This window comes from Dendroctonus ponderosae, unplaced genomic scaffold (assembly GCF_020466585.1).
Source record: "Dendroctonus ponderosae isolate FM_Combo_2020 unplaced genomic scaffold, Dpon_F_20191213v2 Dpon_F_20191213_6, whole genome shotgun sequence".
Classification (NCBI taxonomy): Eukaryota; Metazoa; Arthropoda; class Insecta; order Coleoptera; family Curculionidae; genus Dendroctonus; species Dendroctonus ponderosae.
In genome coordinates, this window is record NW_026018814.1 from 13,590,737 (window position 1) to 13,611,079 (window position 20,343).

Genomic DNA, 20,343 nt, shown 5'->3' on the forward strand with positions numbered 1-20,343 from the left:
ATGGACACCTTGGGGTTTAATGCTATTGCTTAGCATAGCATTTTGAGGATAGGATTTTGGGAGATTAGGGCCGCAAGTCTATTGACTTTGGCCTCAATCTCCTGATCGGAGAGGAGACTCTTCCCCTCTGGTTCTCGTCGCCGCTTATATAGTTTCCTCCAGGTAACCCAGACGGTTCTCGAAATTTCCCGCTTGTCAGTGTCATATTTGACAGTAAATGGGGCGCAAATGGGGCTCCCATTTACTGAAATACCATCAATTTCAATCCCCCCATTTCAAACGTGAGTACCCCAGGCCATTTCCGTTACACTGCCCCCCTTCTAAACCCTGATCGGCCCGATTAGGTAATTCCTGGATCATCGTTATGTCTGGCCAAACGATGAATGTGGATAACTTTAAATTTTGCCTGAGGGCTCTTCTGATTGCTCATCAACAGTTCAACGCCGCCGACGTCGCGCGGCTTTTCGCTGGTGTTCATTTGGCGCACCACGTTGTCCATCCGTTGCATCAGCGTCCTCACCAGGTAGAAGAACTTGAACAGATCGCCAGTATCTTCCAGTTTTCTTCTGCGCTGCTCGCAAACCATTTGCAAACTGGCCCACGGAGACACCACTTTTTGATCTCTATTTGTGATCTCTTTAGCTCTGTCGCCCGCATAGCTGGCTCGAAGCTTGACCGATTCCTCTTTGATCTGTTGCACTTGGTTCTGAAGCGTCTGTAGGTCTTGAATGAAGTTCTGATGTTTGCGCGTTGAAACAGAACCAGCATCTCGGCCCAGTTCATGAGAAGAGGCCACCACTTCGCGATCATCTATCCACTGCTCTAAGTCGCCAACGTCTCTGTTGAGCAGGAAGAGCTGCAAGGCCTCATCCAACTTAGCGCGACGTTCTTGCGCCAAATCCTTCAGTCCGGCATACAGCTTGTCCAGTTGCGACTGTTTAACAGCGACCTGCTCGGCCAAAGGATGTCCTTCAGCCGACAGGGTCTTTACAGATTCACCCAGTCCTCTGATGGTGTCCGCATAAGCTTCAACGGCCGCTTCCAGACTTTCATGCTTCTTCATGAAGTTCCTGGCGCTGGTCTCATCTTTGCCCCGATCTTCCATCATCATGTAGAGCTCCTGCTCGCTCATCCAGCTCTCGGCCTCATTGACATCGAACAGATACTGCTGCGCCCGCTCGTTCCTCAGCAAGTTGGATCGTCTATTATCGATGGATTCCTTTTCCGTAATTTTATTTTCGCTTAACCGTCGATGCTCTCTGGTGGTGTCAATAACAGATTCGTTCTGTAATGGCGCCACTGCTAAATAAGTCTCCAAATTCGATGCAGCGCTTATGGATTCTACATCAGGCTGAGCTTCGGCTGGCGCATTTTCTTCGATGGAAAATTGCTCAACTTCAGTAGCGATTTTAATTAAATTGGCGTCTTCATCTAATGCTGGGAAATCATGTACGGGTTTATCGCTAGTTGGCCCATTGCACTCAGAATCAGATGATTCTTCACTCAAACAAACTACTTTTTCTAAGTCCAGTTCCACAGTTTTCCTTTTGAGCATTATTTCGGGTTTAATTTTCGCTGATTCCAGCAGATTTTGCGCATTTTTCTGCATAGTTACATACTTATGTTCCACTGGCCTAGTGATGTCGTCGATTTTATCACTCACAGTTTTATCAGCAACCGACAATTCTTCAGTCTTCACAATAGTCGCTTCGTCCGTAATCACCTTGTCTGATGGGAGTTCTTAAGTATGTTCGTCCTGTGATTCCAAAATTGCTATACTTTCCGTCTTTACCACTTCCTTCACTTTCGCCGCTGTTAATGTATCTTCCACTAATGCAGGAATGTCCACGATTTCAGTGTTTTCCAAATCGTCAGTCACTTCCTCGATGTTCTCTAGTTTGCCTTCAACGGTTGTTTTCAGGTCTTCAAATTTCTTAGCGTTGTCGTCCATTTTAAATCTCATTTCTTTCATCACTTTCTTACTGTCGGCCATTTCATCCAGCATCTCTTTGTCGTTGTCATTCATTTTGCTCATTTCGTCTTTCATCTGCATGAGCAGTGCAATCAAACTGTGGTTCGCCATTGCAGGGTCTTCCTTCTTTGATTTACTTCTTGTTTCCATCAAAATTCAACTTGGATTTTGGTAAATCCCACTTCTGACACCAAATGTACCGTGGATGGCCGGGTATCAAACTCTTTCTTCAGCTTCCAACTTTTATTCAACTCGGTATCACTTTAAATACGGAACAGGAACAAACTAACTTCTAAATTAACGTCAACTTCACAAACAATAACAATAACAAACGGAAAACTCGGTCTTCCGACAGTACAGGTAACCCAGACGGTTCTCGAAATCTCCAGCCCAGGTGCGAAATTTCCCGTTTGTCAGTCATATTTGACAGTAAATGGGGCGCAAATGGGGCTCCCATTTCAAATGTGAGTACCCCAGGCCATTTCCGTTGCAGTAACTTCAGGATTCAACGGTTATACTACAATTCAAAGGACGCAAGATTATTAATGTTGCCAGCTTTCAACATCCACGTCTTGCAGGCGTAGAGCAATGTTGACCACACGCAGCACTTTAAGATCTTTTTCGTAGATGCATGGAGAGATTGCTATTGCAAGGAACTGATTTCCATGATATAAATGTTTTGCAAGCTATTCCAATCAGAGTTAAGATTTCTTCATCTCATCGGAGTCTTCTCATCTCAGATAGCTACCAAGATATTTGAAGTGATCTACATGCTCCACCACTTTTCCATCCAGAAGTAGTTGTCTCGGCCCATCGTCCACCTTTTCCACCTCCTTACATTTGGTTTTGTTGATGTTCATTTTTAATCCTCTTCGATGACTTGATTCATTTACTGTCTCAAGCAGAGTCTGGAGATCTGTTAGACTTTTAGTGAGGATGGCGGTATCGTCGGCATATCTAATGTTATTTATGATTTCTCCTCCGATTCTTATACCCTCCGTACGGCCATTCATCGTCCCACGAAATATTTGCTCAAAATATACATTGAACAGTACAGGCGACAAAACACATCCCTGACGCACTCTTTCCTTTTATTTTTATGCTCAAGTGGTATAACTGCAAGAGCAAAAACTGTTTGTTAAACTAAATGTACCTAATTAGTCTATCGTTCATTAGTCTTAAAGTTGCTACTTGGGAGGATTTAGTCTTATATTACTTAAGTTAATAATAAAATAAATTAATTTAAACTTTATAATATTTCGTAAGATTGATGAAAATGGTTCTCATTTCTTTTATTCGCAGAAAATATTTGCAATTACTCATCAATACGCAGTTCAAAATCGCATTCTTCAAAATCTTTCAATTTTCATTTGCTTTTCAAAAAAACATTATTTTCTGATGATTTTCTTCTTTTCTGACAATAATGGGATCTTTTCAGCCAAAAATGACAAAATTAGTTTTGCTAGAAAATTCGCCTCATTCATCGGTTTGCAGGAAACTTTTGGAAACTCTTTTCAGCTTCGAATTTGGCCCAAAAACCAAATAATTTTATACAGTTTTTTACCGAAACCAATTCAGATTATCTTGAAAATACGGCCAGAGAGCAAAAAAATGACTTCGAAAATTCGCCACCCTCATCGCTTTGAAGATTTTTTCAAGTTTCTTTTAAATTTCAGGTCAGTCCAGTTTTAGCAAAGTTTCTATTAAGCTATTCTTTGTACGCAAAAAACATATTATTTTTACTTTTACTTAAAATACTGACTGACATTTTTCGGGTAATGTCTTTGAAAATTCTAAAATAAATTTAAAAAAATTCGCTTTTTCAAAATTTCAATTTCTCATTTGAAGCTTATCCTGTACATGTTAGAACATATTTTGTCAAAGATCATTTACATGAAGTCAAAAATAAGGATTAATTAATTCATATTGAAGTTAATAAAGACTATTTTATCATATTACTTACATTCGTACAATTTGGCGTTCTTATGACTTGAGCGTAACAATTTTACTCAGTTTTTTACTGTCTTTGGGTAAGTAATATGAGAGAACATAAAAGTAATTTTCAATACCGTCGGATAGTTAAATAACCAGTTATAGTCTAACGATTTTTGAATTAAAGATCATTGACTAAAAACAAGGCCAAAACACTAAAGTAAGTTGGCAACACTTCACAATTTTTTTACACTCAGTTATATTTATGCCAGAATATACCAAATACCTTATAGCATGACCCTTTCAACGATGTTGGCTTTTAGTATCAGTTGTGATGGCCTTACAAAATTGCCTAGTTCATACTTACTACAAAGGATAAAGATGATATAAATAGTGTTAATTTCTACAATTTTTAAGGTCATTATAATTAGGGTAGGTCTAGTAACTAGAGCATGAGCATGGTTGTTGTAAGTAAGGAAATTAAACACGGTTGATCACAAAACAGACTAATAAGCCATAGACTAACGTCTTGGGATGGGTTGAAAGCAATACATCTGCATTATATTATGTTGTGTTATACAGAACAATTGGACCGAATTGAGGATGGCATGGACCAAATCAACACCGATATGCGAGAGGCCGAAAAGAACTTAACAGGAATGGAAAAATGTTGCGGGTTGTGCGTTTTGCCTTGTCAGAAGTGAGTAATGTATTTAGTAGTGCTGTAAACATCGATGCTGTAAACGAACTGAAGAACTTAATACCCGTATGTATCCGTTACTTCCAATTTTAGTGTTCGTTTCTATACAGGATTATTCAGATTATACGACACGGAAGGTTGCGCCTAAACTACTTAATTTTATAAAAGTATTATTTTACGGATAAATAGAAGTCCGTTGGGGGAGTATGCGATTTCCATAAAAACCTGAAGAATTAGGTATATATTTTAGCATTCAATAGAAAAGTAATTTTTGCATTGGTTTCTGTCATAAAATACAGGAGGGTATTCCATTTAACGGTAATAAGCAAGTTATTACCGTTCAAAACGTGCAATTGTTTCAACACAATTTTAGGACATCCTGTATGATGTAGTCACATTTTTATTAATTTGGCATGAAACAAACAAAACATGCCGCAAGGTAAAATTTTTATATAAAAAAATAACTTAAAAAAGAAAAAAAAAATTAATTTTACAACAAATTCAAAAATTTGTTCGGTCAAAGTCAGCGGTGCACAACAAAAAAGTTCGCGGGGTAAAAAGGAGGATGACACTATAAAAAAAAAACACAACACAAGATTTAAAGCATCGACACGAAAACACACCGATGGTGTACAGGGTGTTTCTAAGTAAGTGCGAAATATTTGAAGGTTGATGTACTAATTATTTGTATTCAGTTTTTGAAAATTTTCTGACAATTCGATATTATTTTTTTAAATTAAATGAACACATAATTACTAATAAAATCGTGCTTAGGGGTTCGTCGTTCAAGGAAGATGAAGGTACTTGGAAAGGAAATGACGATGGAAAGGTAGTAAACAATCAACCTCAACGCATGATGGATGATCGTAATGGCTTGGGTCCTCAAGGAGGTTACATTGGCCGTATTACCAATGATGCCCGCGAAGATGAAATGGAAGAGAATGTTGGACAGGTATGCCAAAAATATTAATTTATTATTGCAATTATTATTTAAAATTTTATGAGATATTTGCTTTTTTTGTCATAACAAATAGTGCCCTTAAACTCACTTTATACTTCCCATCACATTTTGCACGTTTCTGTTTCGCGATATGAGTGTACGTGTATGTCAAGGTAAATGGTCTTTTTTCGAGACTTTCTCACGAGGAAATGAATTGGCTTAATAGCAACTTTTTATGTAAGTTATAGTTTACAGAGGAAAATATTGCAGTTAAAAAATATCCAAAAATAAATAGATTGCACATTAACGGTACTCGCCTGGTATTTTGCCAATAATACAGTTTTTGTATATGTTGTTTTATCAAGGCCATTTATAAATTGTGCTAATTGTGCTAATCATTATGGAGGACTCAATATCCATTTATGCACAACTTTTCTCAGATGTTCCGGGAAAATCAACCTGAAGCATTGTATTAATAAAAAAACATGTATTATAAAGCTTCTGTTTCTCATCCATTTGAAAATAAAATTATGGAATTATATATACATCTATAAAATGACTATATGTTGCCTTAAAACATTAATAAATGCAATAAAACTACAGGAAATAGTATAAAAATACAAAGAATGGTTCAAGAAGAAAAATATCCGCACCAACCATCTAGCCTTTAGCCACCTCAACTCTAAAATTTTAAATGACAACCTACTACTTGTTATAGCTTTTTTTAAGCATAAGCAACGCATTACTAAATGTTTTATTTGGCAAAGCAGTGATCAATTGATAAAACAAAAAAATATCACAACTTGTAACAAATAAATCTTTTTTTATTTATTTATTTTTTATGTTTTTTTGTTTGTCTTAGATGTGCGGAAACGTGGATATTTCTTTGAAAATGGAATTTGCTTTTTGTTTTCTATTTGTTACATTAGTCCGACATCTTTATCTCTGAGTAATCGAACAGACAGCATTGTTTCAATTTGGGTAGTAAAGGTATCCGAAGAAAGTATCTACTGGATAAAGTTACTCCGAGATAAAGTGGTCTTTTATAGGCAAGATTGTACTTAATTGTTTTCACAGGTTAACACTATGATCGGCAACTTGCGCAACATGGCCATTGACATGGGCTCAGAACTGGAGAATCAGAACAGGCAGCTAGAAAGGGTCAATCTCAAGGTAAAAACATCAGATTTAATAAATTTGCAAGGTCACATTCTTGTAAACGAATTAAGGGTTATTATGCATTGGGGTAATATTTATTTTGTACATTGTTTAACAGATAAATTATTAGATTCACTATATATAAAACATCAGAACCTCAAACAAGCTAAATTTCAAAATGCTGTTTAACTGGAATGTATTTTAAAAGTGTAACCAAAAACTCTTCATTAGTGAGGTGAAAGGGGTCGCAACAGAAAAATTCATTCATGTTTCTCGCTTTGCACATCGTTAATAATTACTATGTTTCCTGTGTTGGCTGTGGATTATTGCATTGGGGGTAACCTAAAAGTATAAGGATTTTAAAATGTGACACACTTAAAAATAATTGTTTTCTTGTGAATTAAAGTCGCGAATACTGCGGCCCACCAGGTATAGTGAAAGTATTTTAATTTTGAATATTCAAAAAAAACTGTTCTTTAGAGAAGTATTATGTAGACATTCCGTTAATTAGTTTGTACATAACGATCTACAAACTGGAAAAACGTCACTAGTGAAAGTTTAGTTGACTTTAAAACAGACTGTACAGTTTGCAGAACAAAAATTGGGAATCATTACACATAGCAAGTAGTATGGAAAGTTTTAGAAGTATTCTTTATTTAGCAAGTATAATTCAATTTTTGTTAGTATTAACTATGTATGATCTACTCCGCTCTGTGCTCAATTACTTAAAAACAAAGCACTAACATATTTACTACTAATATTTGCTAGATTTTTGCAATTAATCTTTGATTGTTTGTTTACATTGCCTACCTCGTTCACTCCATGACACAATATCATCTACAATCTACAATTCGTACACGCCACGCCACCTTTACATGGTGTTTGTTTGTGCTTCAAAAGGGCGATTCCAATGCGGCAAGGATAGAGGTGGCCAATCAACGTGCTCATGACCTTCTCAAGTAGACACTTAACACACTAACACCATTGTTTATTAATTTGCGCCTCTAACTCGTTCCCACCAAGAAGTTATTGAACTAAGTTGCTGCTTATATTCAAGCTTTTTAATATGACAATAATCTCCCGACGTGTCTATTTGTGCTTATCGTTTACGGTAGATTGGAGTAAAGGCGGGTGATGGCATTAAGAGGTTTTGTGGGAACCAGGTAGATGTATTCTCGTTAAGATCTAGGTTAATTTTGGGGCACACTGGTTATATATGCACACTAGTTATATATCTGTTGGATAGGGTGAAAGCAACGAAACACGAATCGCGGTGGCAAACCAGCGTGCCAACAAACTTCTCAAGTCCTAAAGGGAGTGGATTTACCACCAGTCACCTTTTATACTCTTCTCTCACTTCTTGATGTTATGGCTTAGTGATACTAGATTTCTAGTTGTCAGTATTATTAATCCTATGTACCAACTAGATTCGAAGAATACATTTAAACTTGAACTAAGTAGTAGTATGAGGATAGTCTCAAGAAGGAAAAAAATGGCTTTTAATGAAAAAAATTGACATATCACTTGAAATGTTTTTTTAAATATTTTGTTCTTTGTTCCTGCAGTCATAGATTGAGTGGTCCAATTTCCTAACTATTAACAAGCTCGTTGTAGATTGTTAATATCGTGAGAATAAAGCAATACGATTAAATCGTTTTAAGTGTTAGATAAAATGTATTTTGTGTTTTAAGTATATTAGTTGATTGTTGACTCTGCCTCAACTACTATTTATTAATTTTTCGAAATCTTGAAAATCAGTATATTCTGAATATTTGCAGGCGAATATTTAAACGATGTTTTCGTATTTATGTTCAGTGATTTGTGTCAACTTTGATAGGGGTACTAATATTATAGTTTTTGAAAGTTATTTTAACATCAAATATAGTATTTCTATTAGGGTTGAATTGTATTATCGCTATGCTATTTTAAGCACGGTTACGCACATAATTTAAAAAAATATTTTCACCCATATTGATTCACGTTTCCACTTTTGTGCCTCATTCTTAATGTTCCATTTGGGAAATTAAATAGCTATTGTTAAATCGATGCATGCATTTACGCTTGAAGTTAATCATATAATTTAATAAAATGTTAAAGATGGAGATTGTTAATTACGCTGTGTATATAAGGAAATTTATTCAGAAAGAATGTGTAAATAAGTCGTATTTTGGCGAATCTTTGTTTAAATTTTATTCCTTTTTCGGACATTTTTATTGGTTACAATCTAGCTGTTGATCTAAGTTAATCTTTTAATCTATATACTGTTTCAATCTAACTTAATATGCTATATCTTGAAATTTTTAGAAATAATACGAAACAGTAATTAATTAGCCAGTAATTACTATTAAGATAGTGTAACAATTTCTTCCATTTTTACCAGTAGAAAAGAAAATTCGCTCTGCTGCTTAATGTATTTTGTGAGAGTGAAGTTAAAGTTCACTGTGCAAGCTTCACTTCGGTATTGGTGGATTTAAGCATATTCACATTTAAAAAACGTACATACATACACTTATCTTACCTAATCATTCTGAAATCAATTTGTATCTTTTTTAGCCAAAATATATTATTTTTATCTGCTGCACGGACTAAACTCAAGCCTTTTTATATGTAGTATCAGTGTATCAGAATGGTTTTGTTCTTTTCTGTCTTGTATCCCTAATCATTTGTAAATCTATCAAATAAAACATAAAAGTCTACAACGATAAACTACATAGTTTACTAGTTAAATATAAGCAAATTATGCTATTTATATTTCTTAATAAGGAGTGGAAATATTTGACAAATAGATTGTAAGAAACACTGTATACATCAACCGTTCGCAACTGATGAAGATCCTAATAATTGAGTAAAACAAGTAGTTTGACACCGGATTTTATATATGTAACTTGAAGATATCTATATATATGATTGACAGAGGGTAAGTCATACTATCATTTCTTATTTTGGTGTATTTTATAAATTTTTATTTCTTTATTATTTTGAAACATTGATGAAAGATGAAACGAACAACAGTTGGAGCAAACCGAGCGAATTTTTTACCTTCCTTTTTTACTGTACAGTTTTTAGTGAAAACTAATTAAGATTTTTAGGCATAGGGAATGAGTGATATTTAAATACTTAAGGCTGGAGGCTGTTGTATTTCGAAGATACATTTAATTACGTAATTTAATTTTTCTTATTGTAGTGTTTTTAGATGGCTTTTCAAATTAGCTAATGTAGACCGCATCAGGAAGTTGAATTAAATTATTTATACAATTCATATTCGAACATATTGTATAGCGTAGTTATTCCAAAATATAAAAAGTGTTATTGAAGAAATATGTGTTTCATTCACAAATTTAGATATTCGATATAGATATTAGATTCATAGCGTCGTTTYTSGAAACAACAATTATGCTTTTTATACGCTCCTGTATAATGTAAGAATTAGGCCTGGGTAAAACTGTGTAGAGATGCGCTTTTGAGCCAAATAAAATTATTTGGCTTTTGTGCCAAATTTGAAGCTGAAAAGAGTTTTCTAAAATCATCTGCAAAGCGGCGAAACTTTCTAACAGAAGGTAAATTTTCTAACAGAATTAATTTTGTAATTTTTTGCTGAAAATATCGCATGTTTGTCAGAAAATAACAAAAGCATCGAAAAATAACGGTTTTTTGCGCTTTTGTTTAAAAACTTTCAGTTTTGTGATCGGTTTTTGGGAAAACCTAAATGATCTTCGGGAAATAAACGAAATACCTTTATTTTCGTTTTTGCCTCGAATTCGATACTGAAAAAAGGTTTTGTAAAAATTCTACAAAGCTATACATTTATCGTGTAAATTTTCCCTTAAAAGACCTCCAGAATGTTAGTATTTTCAAGTAAAACTCTACAAAATAGAGCCGTTTTGAGTAGAAAATAAAGCAATGAAAAATTTCAGTGAAAACTAAAAAACTACAGTTTTTAAAAAACTCTAGTCTTCAGAATCATGTGAGTATCGAGTTTTCCAAATAATTTATTATAAACTTTCCCTTATTCTGTTCTTTGTTTGATAAAAAATATTTTACTAGCTAGAAAGGGATTTCAAAACTTTTTACAAAGTGGCGAAAGAAGCGAGTGTTCTAATAAAATTTACTTTATACTCTATTGCGGGAATTACCTTAAAATTGTCAGTATTTTTAAGTGGAAATTTAGAACATTGAGCGTTCAGAAGTGAGAGGAAGTTTGCTAAAACTTAAAAAAATCGAAATATAGAACGTTTTTGTCAATATTGCGAATCAGATACAGGGTGTTTCAACTTAAAATATCAATGAAGTTGCTAATGTTTGGTAGAAGTGGTAACATGACAAATGCATTGCTTAAATTATGTAAAACCGTTGAATCATGCTGGTTAAGAGTAGCCCACTTTTCAGACTAATCCAGTGTGTTTCCTACCGTTTTCGGTATACGATTGAGGTAACGAATCAACGACACAGTCGGCATGTCTACCACAACAAAGCAAAATTTTTATTATTAGATGGAATAATATTTCTGGTAAATAAATAAATATGTGACACTTTTTTCATAAAAATTTCTTTTTTACTTTTGAAAAAACGGCCAACAATTACACCGTTTCAACGTTGCGTCGTCTGTCATTTGAAAGTAGTCATCTTTTCTATCACTATGACCTCAAAAAACTTAACAGCCCAGTTTGGAGATATACTCAAACCGCTGAAAGTGATTCTACATGGACCTCCAGCCGCAGGCAAAACTGATATTGCGAAACGCATATGTCAACGGTACGGGGCCCATTATGTGTCTGTAAAATCTATGATAGATGAAACGTTGGAAGACCTGGTAACATAACGACTTTCTTGTTAAAGTTGTGAACTCTTCAATTTTCTTTTTATTGTTATATAACTGTAGAGACAAAATATCTGTGTAGCTAGAGAACAAGCTTTATTAAAGTCCTCCGGCACCCCTAGAGACACAGGTTCCGACGAAGACATTGACGAAGAAGAGGAGGAAGAAAACGAAGGAGACCCAATGATCGACATTCAAGAGGAAATCGAAAGATACGAAGAACAAATTCGAGACATTAATAGTTTGATTAGTTCTAGCCCTAATCAGAAATTACCTGACGACTATGTTGTCCGCTTAATGCGTATATTCTTGATGAAATCCCAATGCCAGTCCCATGGCTATGTGCTAGATGGCTTTCCCAAAACCATACAACAGGTACGATAGCAATATTAGAAATGAAATATTTAAGATTGTGGGAAACGTAGGCAAAAGAATTATTTGGGCAAGCTGCCGAAGTTCCAAGAGAATCGGGCGAGGCCAAAAGTACAGTTGAAGCAGAAGAAGCTGCAGGAGAAGGCGGTGTTGATAATTTAGGAGACATGATGGGCAATGCAAGTGTGGATATTATGCCAGACTTTCTCATAAGTTTACAAGCAGACGACGAATTTCTCTGTGAACGGGTTATGAAGTTGCCACAAAGAGAGATTCAGGTATGCAAAACAACTATTAATTTTCTAAATTTTAAATGCAATTTGAAACACAGGGAACTCACTATGATGAACCAAACATGATTCGAAGACTCATTGACTTTCGAAATAATAACACTCCGGACAACACAGTTTTGACCTTTTTTGACGAGGTTGAAATCCATCCTATTGTGCTTGATATAACTGAAGAAGGTTTGGAGGATATCGAATGTATACTAGCGTTTTTGTACAAAATGTTTGGACCACCTATACCGGGAATCGGTTTAACGGATGAAGAAGAAGAACAGCTGCGAAAGATGGAAACGGAACAAAGACGTCTCAAGCAAGAAGCATATTTAATAGAGAAACAGGTAACTTGTAAGTAATTGTGTTGTCAAGGGTTTTAAAGCGTGTTACAACTAGCTAGCGGAAAATACTGCCAGGCAGGACTACGAAGATAAAATGGAAAAATGGGCGGAAACGTTGGAAAAACTCCAAATGGAGGAAGAAAAGATCATTGCGGCTGAAAGCGAACCATTGCGATTTTACTTAATGAAGTTTGTATTTCCGACACTAACTCGAGGTAAGCAAATTTGGGCTTTTTTGATTGCAGAATTATTATTCCAATAATTTTTTTAAAAATAAAACACATTAATCATGCAGAGTAAAATCTTCACTTTTCAACTCAAGAAAGATGTGTACCTACATACTTCAGTTTGATAATATGATTTCTATCAAGCTTCCTATGTAGCTTTCAATGTTGAGTTCTTTAGATATTTCTGTGCTTCTGACATACCAAAATCGTTTGGCTAAGTTGCAAAGAATTTTATTATGGATAGGTTGCACCTTGTTAATATTTGTTTTGCTCGTATGGCAGAATTTGAAAGTAGAATTGTCGGTTGAAGGAGTGTGGGATATCATGTGTGTTATTTCAGAGAGAGAATAAATCGAAATAAAAAGTGTGGAATACGTTTAAAACTAAAATATATGTTCTTTAATGATCTGCACTTCTGAAATACACAGCACTGACTTTGAGAAGTAGAAAGTAGGGAGCACCCTGTATATGTAATTATTCCAGGTTTGTCAGAAGTAGCGAAAATCAAGCCGGATGACCCTATTGATTACCTTGCAGAGTTTTTATTTAAAGAAAACCCCGAGGGCAGAATGTTCGATCCTTCGTATACGAGAACGGGCGAGGAACTACTAAAACAATACGAAACAGTTGTACAAAATATTTAAAATCTTTATATCATGATTTAATTTGTATAATTTTTAATTGTTATTCTCTCTCAAAATATATTTTGTGGTGATATTAACATTACAGTTGGTCCCCGCGAAGTCCAAAGTAATGTATTCCTTTGATTCTTCTCTGTAGTGTTACATATACGATTTTGTAAGAAACAACATAACGTTTTTAATGAGATTAATTTAAGGGATTATTGGATATTGGAGACCACTAAAATATGGAATATAGCGATTCAAGCGCACCAAACACTTTGAATGGCATTTTTAAAAACCGGTTTATCCACTAGACCAGAATTTAAAATTGTCCCGTTAACTAAAAGGGTTCCTCACCACGGCTCTAGCTCTATCCCCAAATCAAATGCTCTACAGAACGTATTTCACCGAGGCACGGAAGACATCGTCGACTGTACCTCATCGTCTTCGACAATGTTGCACCTTGCGGTTTAAAAGGCAGACTGTAAATGTAAATGTAAACTTAATTTAACATTTTATTTATTTTGTATATTCATCCGTTGTAGTTCTAGATTTGTAAAAAAAAATATTGTTGTATTGTTATAAAACGACAATTAAAGAACAAAATATAATGTTTAAAATTTCAGACGTGTTATATATCAGACCAGATTATAATCAGTATTTATTTCACGAGACGACTTCGATTAACTTTAGCCATTTTATTGTCAAGATTCTACTTTGACGAAATATAACTTACTGCAATTCACTAGTATCCATTTCAGTTTCTTTTAATTTTATATAAATTAGCAGCGATGCCTAAAACAAACAAATTAAAGGTGCGATTTTTCCAAAATTAATCAATTAATTCATTACATAATATGTGTTAATATTAACATTAATCAACAATAATATCCAATAATTTTAATAAGTTTCAATAGACTTACATATCCATCTGTTGCTGCGTACTGGATCTGTTCCTTGCTTAAGGGTACAATGTGCCATTTGCTCATCCTAACGCTTTTATCTTTATTCACCTTCATTTTCAACTACAAATTCGGTAAAGTGAACCAACAATCGTATGTATGTATGTATGTGTACCATTGTCGACTTACCACATAATCAACTAGTTTCTCCATGCTCCATCTCTGTGTAACTGGAAGAATTCCATTTGCCATTACTCCAGAATCGATACAGTTGTTTAAAAGTTTATTTACATCAAATCCCCCAAAGTCTCTTGCTAGTTTACGGACATCGCTGAAAGATCAGAAAACAAAGCGTCTAAATAAACATTGTCTTAATGAAAATATCACTTTAAATACTTTTTAATGTTTATTCCTGTAAGTCTCACTTTCGGATGTTGTAAGAACTCGTATAAGCCCTTAGGTAGTTTCTTTAGATGTGTAAAGTGAAATAAATGGCAAATATGTGTGGTGGGGCAAATTTGCATAAGAGCGGTTTTTCCAGGACCAGTTTGGAAACTGAAAGGCCACTCCAAATCGAATCCTACGACAAAGACTTGGTCAAGACATTTGTTTGCCATTTCTCTGAAAAAAAAACATTTAATAAGAACAAATTATACATGAAATCATACGTTCAAGATATATAGCCAAATAATAATAATAATAATAATAATAATGTTGCGCTTGCTATGAGGAAGTCCGGTAGTGGTCTGCAGATCTCTATGTAAATTTACCTCCGCATTCGTAGGTCAGCGACTGAGTGTTTTGCGCTCTTCAGTGATTTCGGTTTCGTTTTCTGCATGCTTTGAGAATTTCATTTGATACTCAATCACAATGCTCAAGTACTTTGCGTGTGCGATGGTTTAACCGTCTGCTTGCATTGTGGAGTTTGGTGTCACTCTCCATTTGTAGAACCATGCCATTGCTTTATTTGTCAGTGCTTAAAGTTTGTCTATAGTGCTATCACACATAGGTAAGTGTTTCATGTGCGATCAGTGCAGTGTCGTCTGCATATTGTAGTACATATTCTGATTTTTCTTCTTTTTTGTCTTGCGGGTTGTAATTATATACGTCCAGTAAACCGACTATAAGAATTTTTTTTCGCAAAAACTAAGAATTTTTGAATCAAGACATTAAAAAATTCCTCACTTGCCCAAAGCGGGCGGATGCACTCGGTTGCTTCATTAAGGCACAAGTCTTATATGGGAAAAAATTCACAACCAGTTTCATTCAAATTCACCGTACTATATTCTCCCGATATTTCTTCAATATCTTCACTTTCACCATCAATAGCACAGAAGCCATACGTTTTTTCTTAGTAAAAGTTGGGTCAGATCGTCTTCTTTTGAACTAAAGAATGTAGCAGTACTCTTTTGATCATGTATTGTTAGTAAAGGCGCGTATAGACATACCAAACAGAATCCAGTAACGCAACACCGTCGCGACTTAGATTCTAGCCACGGAAAGAATACTTTTTAAAAACACAGGTTCTTTATTAAACGCAAGACAACTTGCTGAATAAAGACGAATTTTAAATGATACATTGGTTTAAATAGTAAAATAATGTTGAGTTGTTGCTGATACAGGTGCTGACTGGTATCCTGCCACGTGTGGTGTGTAGGCTAGTTTGGTGTCTTAACTCGCGTAACATTGGTTGTTGCGTAACAAAGATACGATGTACGGACAGAAAGGCATGTGCAGACATGCAACAGAATACAGTAACCTAACATCGTCGCGTATCAACTCTGGACAGCAGCGTCCCATCAATTGTCGCTCTTTTGCTGTCGCGTTAAAGAAATATACGGGCGGGCGTATGTTGCAGCTGATCTTTGCAAGTCTGGACTTGAGTGTAAACGCGTTCAGAATTTGTTGCGTTTTATCAGTGCACATTTAGTCTGCTTAAGGTTTGTACGAACTGACGGGATGGAATATTAATGTTTCATGATGATGATATGTTGCGCTTTCTGTTCGTCCAACATCTTCGTTACGCAACAAGCAATGTTACGCGACGGTGTTGCGTTACTGTTTGGTATGTCTATACGCGCCTTAATACAATTAGTTCCGTGTCCAGTTTAAGTAATACTCACAATAATTCATCACAGGCTATAGCACAGTCTATAAGACTTGTAACATAGTTGATTTTACCAGTATGGTTTATAAAGGGTCTATTTAATTTTTCCTCTGCTTCCAGCTGTTGTCTCTTCTACAAAGTATTGAAATTAACACAATTAAAACAAACGAACAGACAACCTTTGTGCAGGGTGTCCCATAAGTAATAGTAAAAAAATTATCTGCGGATTTCTGGTGTCAAAATATTACGATTTTGCACAAATTACCTTAGAAGAAAACTCAATGGAAACAAAAACACCGGCAGTATTTTTTTTAAACGGTCTTTTTCAAATATCTCGTACATTACGTATTCGGGGGTTCCGATACCTAGTTGGGGTCCCTAAGATCAACGGTTTTAGAGATATTTGCAATTAAAGGATACGGTGCGACACATTTAATCTTATAGGTGCTGTGAAAGAATCGTAAAAAAATACTTAGCAAGCTGCTATCATTGTCTTAGTCCTCACATTTAACCACCCAATTTACATTGTAAGTATACATATACAGGGTGTTTGGTAAGTAGATGCATTCCTTGTAGGAGCTGATAGTGCACGTAATTGTGGATATATTTTTTTAATAGACCATATTCCGAAAACTCTTAGTCTTCAATCTACAGCGTGTTAAAGTATTAATTAAAAAAATGATTTTTTTTAATATTGCGGAAACCCCTTGGAATATTTTACTGAAATTTTATAGACTTAGGCACTTAACAGCAATACATGTTTGGTTATAAAAATTTTGTTTTTAGCTTCGCCAGTGGCGTGGGCACAAGCACGTCTGTAGATAATTTTTAATAAAAAAAATGTTACGCCACTGATTTTTCTAAAAATAAATATTATTTTTCAAGTTCCTGTTCAATTTCGAAGAGAAAAGGTCTGTTGACATTTTTTCTGCAACGCACCGTGTGTTGTAGTTAAAAATTTAAAATCGATTTATTGCCCAACGTAATCGGGATTTTATTTAAAAAGTTGGCTCTGCACTAGTTACGGTCACTGATTGAAAACATTTAATAATTCCTGTCATTTCGAGTGGCTGAGTAACTTCTTTTTGTGTTTTTCTGTAATAAAATTGATACAATCTAGGTGCACAATTTTTGTTTTTATACTAAACCCTACTTAATTACAACCCGATTAAGCTATGCAATATATCGATTTTAATTTTTTTACTCGAAAGCGGGACGTTGTAGAAAAAAAAGTCAAGAGACCTTTTCTTTTCCAAATTGAACAAGAATTTGAAGCCTCAGGTGTATTGCTTAAAAATCAGTAGCGTAACATTTGTATTTAAAATTATATACGGCCGTGCTTGGGCCCACACCATTGGAAAAGCTAGAAACCAAATTTTCATCACAAAACATGTATTGTTGTTAAGAGCCTAAGCCTGTAAAATTTCGTTTAAATATTCCAAGCGGTTTCGGTAATATTAAGTTAAGTAACATTTTTTAATTAAAACTTTATCACCCTGTAGATCGGAAACTAAGCGTTTTTGGAATACGGCATATCAACGAAATACATATACCCAAAATTAATTGCACTATCACCCCCTGCAAGAAATGTATCACTTACCAAACACTCTGTATATACAGGGTGTCCGAGATAAAGATGCCGAGATAATGGGATCTCCAAAATTATGAGATACGAAGTCGATTAAATTACGAAAAAGTTGCGCAATCAGAGGACCATATACATGACTTCTTCAAAAAAGAAGTAAGTATTTCTTTTAATTTTTGAGATATTTAGAAAAAAGTGATTTTTCGGATTTTCGTTAGTTTATACAAATCATACCAAGAAACAGTATTGGACCTTTTCGAGCGCTACAAGATGGTGTCTATAAAAATGTATTACAACGTTTCGTTTCTTTGAAACCATCTGCAGGAGTTAAGTTTGCTTCAGGAGTTAAGTTAAATTAATTAGTAATAAATATGTTTCAATACAAAACTATTGTTTTCGATGCAGCACGCATAATACACAAATAATGATGAATTAAGAACTCAAGTGAATAATCAAAACAAACCTGTTCAAGCTCTTTTTCCTCAGGCGGCACCGCCGACCGAAGTCTCATTTTTTCAGTCATGTTAACAATTTATTTTGTTTACAAGTTTATATTATGCTAGGAAAAACCGTTACACGTTTTCCTGCTTTTCTTCACTTTCTTAGTTGTGGTTATGTGTAATATTCCTCGCAAAGCCCATTCTTCTCAATAATCCTCAAATCTTTATTATTAAGGATGGCAAATTAATTATTTGAATAATTATAACGCCACTTTAAAAATTAAATTTAAGAAATATTAAATCTTGGTGGGAATAAAATTGGTGGGAAATATTCTGTGGTTGGAGAAGCGTGGGTTAAGAAACATGTTACTGAAAAAAATAACTAAACAAATAAACAATCGAGGAAAACGAAAAATATCTGATTCAAATCTGAAACCCAAGATAATGTGACTTTTTTATTATTGAAACATCCACGTTATCATATCTGCGTTATTTTGTGTGTATTGTAATCTCATGTGTAATTTCAAAGATAGTTGTAAAAATAATGGAATACATTTGAAACTGCAGTAAAAACATGCAATCCTAAGATCATTTATTTAGACTATTTCCTTATACTGTTGAACAATCTAGTATGCTTTTGAACTTTACTTCAAAGTTGAAGAAAACCACAACAATCATGGATTTTCCAATCACATTTGCATTAGTTTGGATCTTCTTCCTAGATGCCTCTCCGTCGGTGTCGTTCGTTTATATTTGCGTGTTCAAAGTTCCAAGCGCCCACTGACGGCGAAATTATAACTACACTTTAACTAGTAAAATTTGACACTTGTTTTGATTAAATGTCRTTGTGATAGTTTTGTTTATTTCTACTCAGCTTTTGTAAGCCTATAAATAAATAGAAACATATTGAAAAATGTGTAGCTATGGTTTAAGGTTAAAATATGGCACGTCAGGAATTTATTAATAATTTTTGCATTTAACAATGCCGAGATGTTTCGCAGCGCCCCCATCGGTAGTTGAATTCGCGAATACAGCAATATTTTTTTTTTCTAGTGTTTCCATTGATGTTGCGCTCTGTTTTATGTCAAAGCATTCTGCACAGCATACATTAAAATGTAAAACTGACCTCTTTCTGCGCATGCTCCAACGTTTGTGAGAGACGATAGATYGGCAGACGACACTAAAAAACGCACCGAATSTTTCATTGCGCAAGCGCGAAATTTAACMGGAGTAACCCGGAGCTCAGCTGACTGTCGGAATTGGCGCGCATGTTAAACCACTTTGTGACTGATAAAATCCATCACATGGGATTTGAAACTTGAAACCACCCCCACTAATTGCCTTTTTGCAATCGGTTTAACGGTTGCTTCCTGTTTTTACACGCTGACTTTTGCCTTTGCTTCCATCTTATAGATGAATTTTTATTTTCTTTATTTGTATTTTCAAATTACAAAGGAACAGGTATTTATGTAATGTTAATTAGGCAGATTACCTTGAAAAGCATCGATGCCGTAATTCCGATCTAGTTTTTTGCAAATATCTCAGTTTTTACTGGGAGTTAATTTTTTTTACTGTTTTTCCTGTACTCCCAAAACACCCCCAGACAACACCCTCAGAGGAATGACGCCAATTTTGAATCACCCTGTATTTTGCTTCTAATAAATCGAAAATTAAGCCGCAGAAAGATAGCCGCGACAATGCTATAGTGGATCAATACATCCAAGATTTTGCACCCAAATTGTATAAGTAGTTTTTGTATTATTATTTTATAGAAAGGCATATTTTGACATCAATAATTTTGTTTATTTGCTCCTTTTACATGCTTTTGAAGTTTTTAATTTTACTTATTTATCAGTTATGCGTCTGTTTGTCCTGTTTCTGTTATATATGTTGATCGTTTATAGGGTGTCCTTTGTTCTTTCCTATTTCTGTTATTATAAATATGTT

General features: G+C 34.7%; 3 protein-coding genes across 9 annotated transcripts in view; 2 read left to right on the forward strand and 1 right to left on the reverse strand.

Moving 5' to 3' along the window:
* Positions 1 to 10,020, forward strand: part of LOC109543828 (synaptosomal-associated protein 25) — a 27,331-nt gene extending 17,311 nt beyond the window's left edge. For 4 of the 6 annotated variants that reach the window (XM_019913724.2, XM_019913723.2, XM_019913719.2 and 1 more), the window contains 4 exons: positions 4,487 to 4,604; positions 5,379 to 5,556; positions 6,622 to 6,717; positions 7,949 to 10,020. In XM_019913724.2, coding sequence (XP_019769283.1) covers positions 4,487 to 4,604; positions 5,379 to 5,556; positions 6,622 to 6,717; positions 7,949 to 8,014 — 458 coding nt within the window. In that variant the 3' untranslated portion in view covers positions 8,015 to 10,020. Of the gene's footprint in view, positions 1 to 4,486; positions 4,605 to 5,378; positions 5,557 to 6,621; positions 6,718 to 7,602 lie in introns of all 6 variants that reach the window. The other 2 variants (XM_019913726.2, XM_019913725.2) reach the window with 1 other exon arrangement.
* A 1,228-nt stretch (positions 10,021 to 11,248) lies between these two features.
* On the forward strand, positions 11,249 to 13,399 carry LOC109543857 (adenylate kinase 7). Its single transcript, XM_019913775.2, has 6 exons — positions 11,249 to 11,512; positions 11,582 to 11,893; positions 11,944 to 12,168; positions 12,222 to 12,515; positions 12,568 to 12,727; positions 13,223 to 13,399. Exons 1-6 carry the CDS (start codon positions 11,339 to 11,341, stop codon positions 13,381 to 13,383), a joined length of 1,326 nt encoding a protein of 441 aa, XP_019769334.2. The 5' UTR covers positions 11,249 to 11,338; the 3' UTR covers positions 13,384 to 13,399.
* A 326-nt stretch (positions 13,400 to 13,725) lies between these two features.
* LOC109543858 (Werner Syndrome-like exonuclease) lies at positions 13,726 to 18,685 on the reverse strand. Of its 2 annotated transcripts, none has more exons than XM_019913776.2 (7): positions 18,420 to 18,685; positions 16,388 to 16,503; positions 14,661 to 14,885; positions 14,454 to 14,595; positions 14,286 to 14,387; positions 14,099 to 14,157; positions 13,726 to 13,844 (listed from the first exon to the last, which is right to left on the reverse strand). In XM_019913776.2, exons 1-7 carry the CDS (start codon positions 18,477 to 18,479, stop codon positions 13,733 to 13,735), a joined length of 816 nt encoding a protein of 271 aa, XP_019769335.2. In that variant the 5' UTR covers positions 18,480 to 18,685; the 3' UTR covers positions 13,726 to 13,732. The 2 variants fall into 2 exon arrangements, with proteins under 2 accessions (XP_019769335.2, XP_048523794.1); XM_048667837.1 differs by lacking the exon at positions 18,420 to 18,685 and adding an exon at positions 15,035 to 15,650 and having other exon boundaries at positions 16,388 to 16,476.
* Positions 18,686 to 20,343: the final 1,658 nt, after the last annotated feature.

Coding starts and splice junctions, on each gene's coding strand:
- LOC109543857 (XM_019913775.2), top strand. CDS start 11,339: ATGACCTCAAAAAACTTAACAGCCCAGTTTGGAGATATACTCAAACCG. Junction 11,894..11,943: donor TTCCCAAAACCATACAACAG/GTACGATAGCAA, acceptor TGGGAAACGTAG/GCAAAAGAATTATTTGGGCA. Junction 12,728..13,222: donor ATTTCCGACACTAACTCGAG/GTAAGCAAATTT, acceptor TAATTATTCCAG/GTTTGTCAGAAGTAGCGAAA.
- LOC109543858 (XM_019913776.2), bottom strand. CDS start 18,479: ATGACTGAAAAAATGAGACTTCGGTCGGCGGTGCCGCCTGAGGAAAAA. Junction 14,886..16,387: donor ATAGCCTGTGATGAATTATT/GTGAGTATTACT, acceptor TTTTTTTTTCAG/AGAAATGGCAAACAAATGTC. Junction 14,596..14,660: donor ACAGGAATAAACATTAAAAA/GTATTTAAAGTG, acceptor CTGATCTTTCAG/CGATGTCCGTAAACTAGCAA.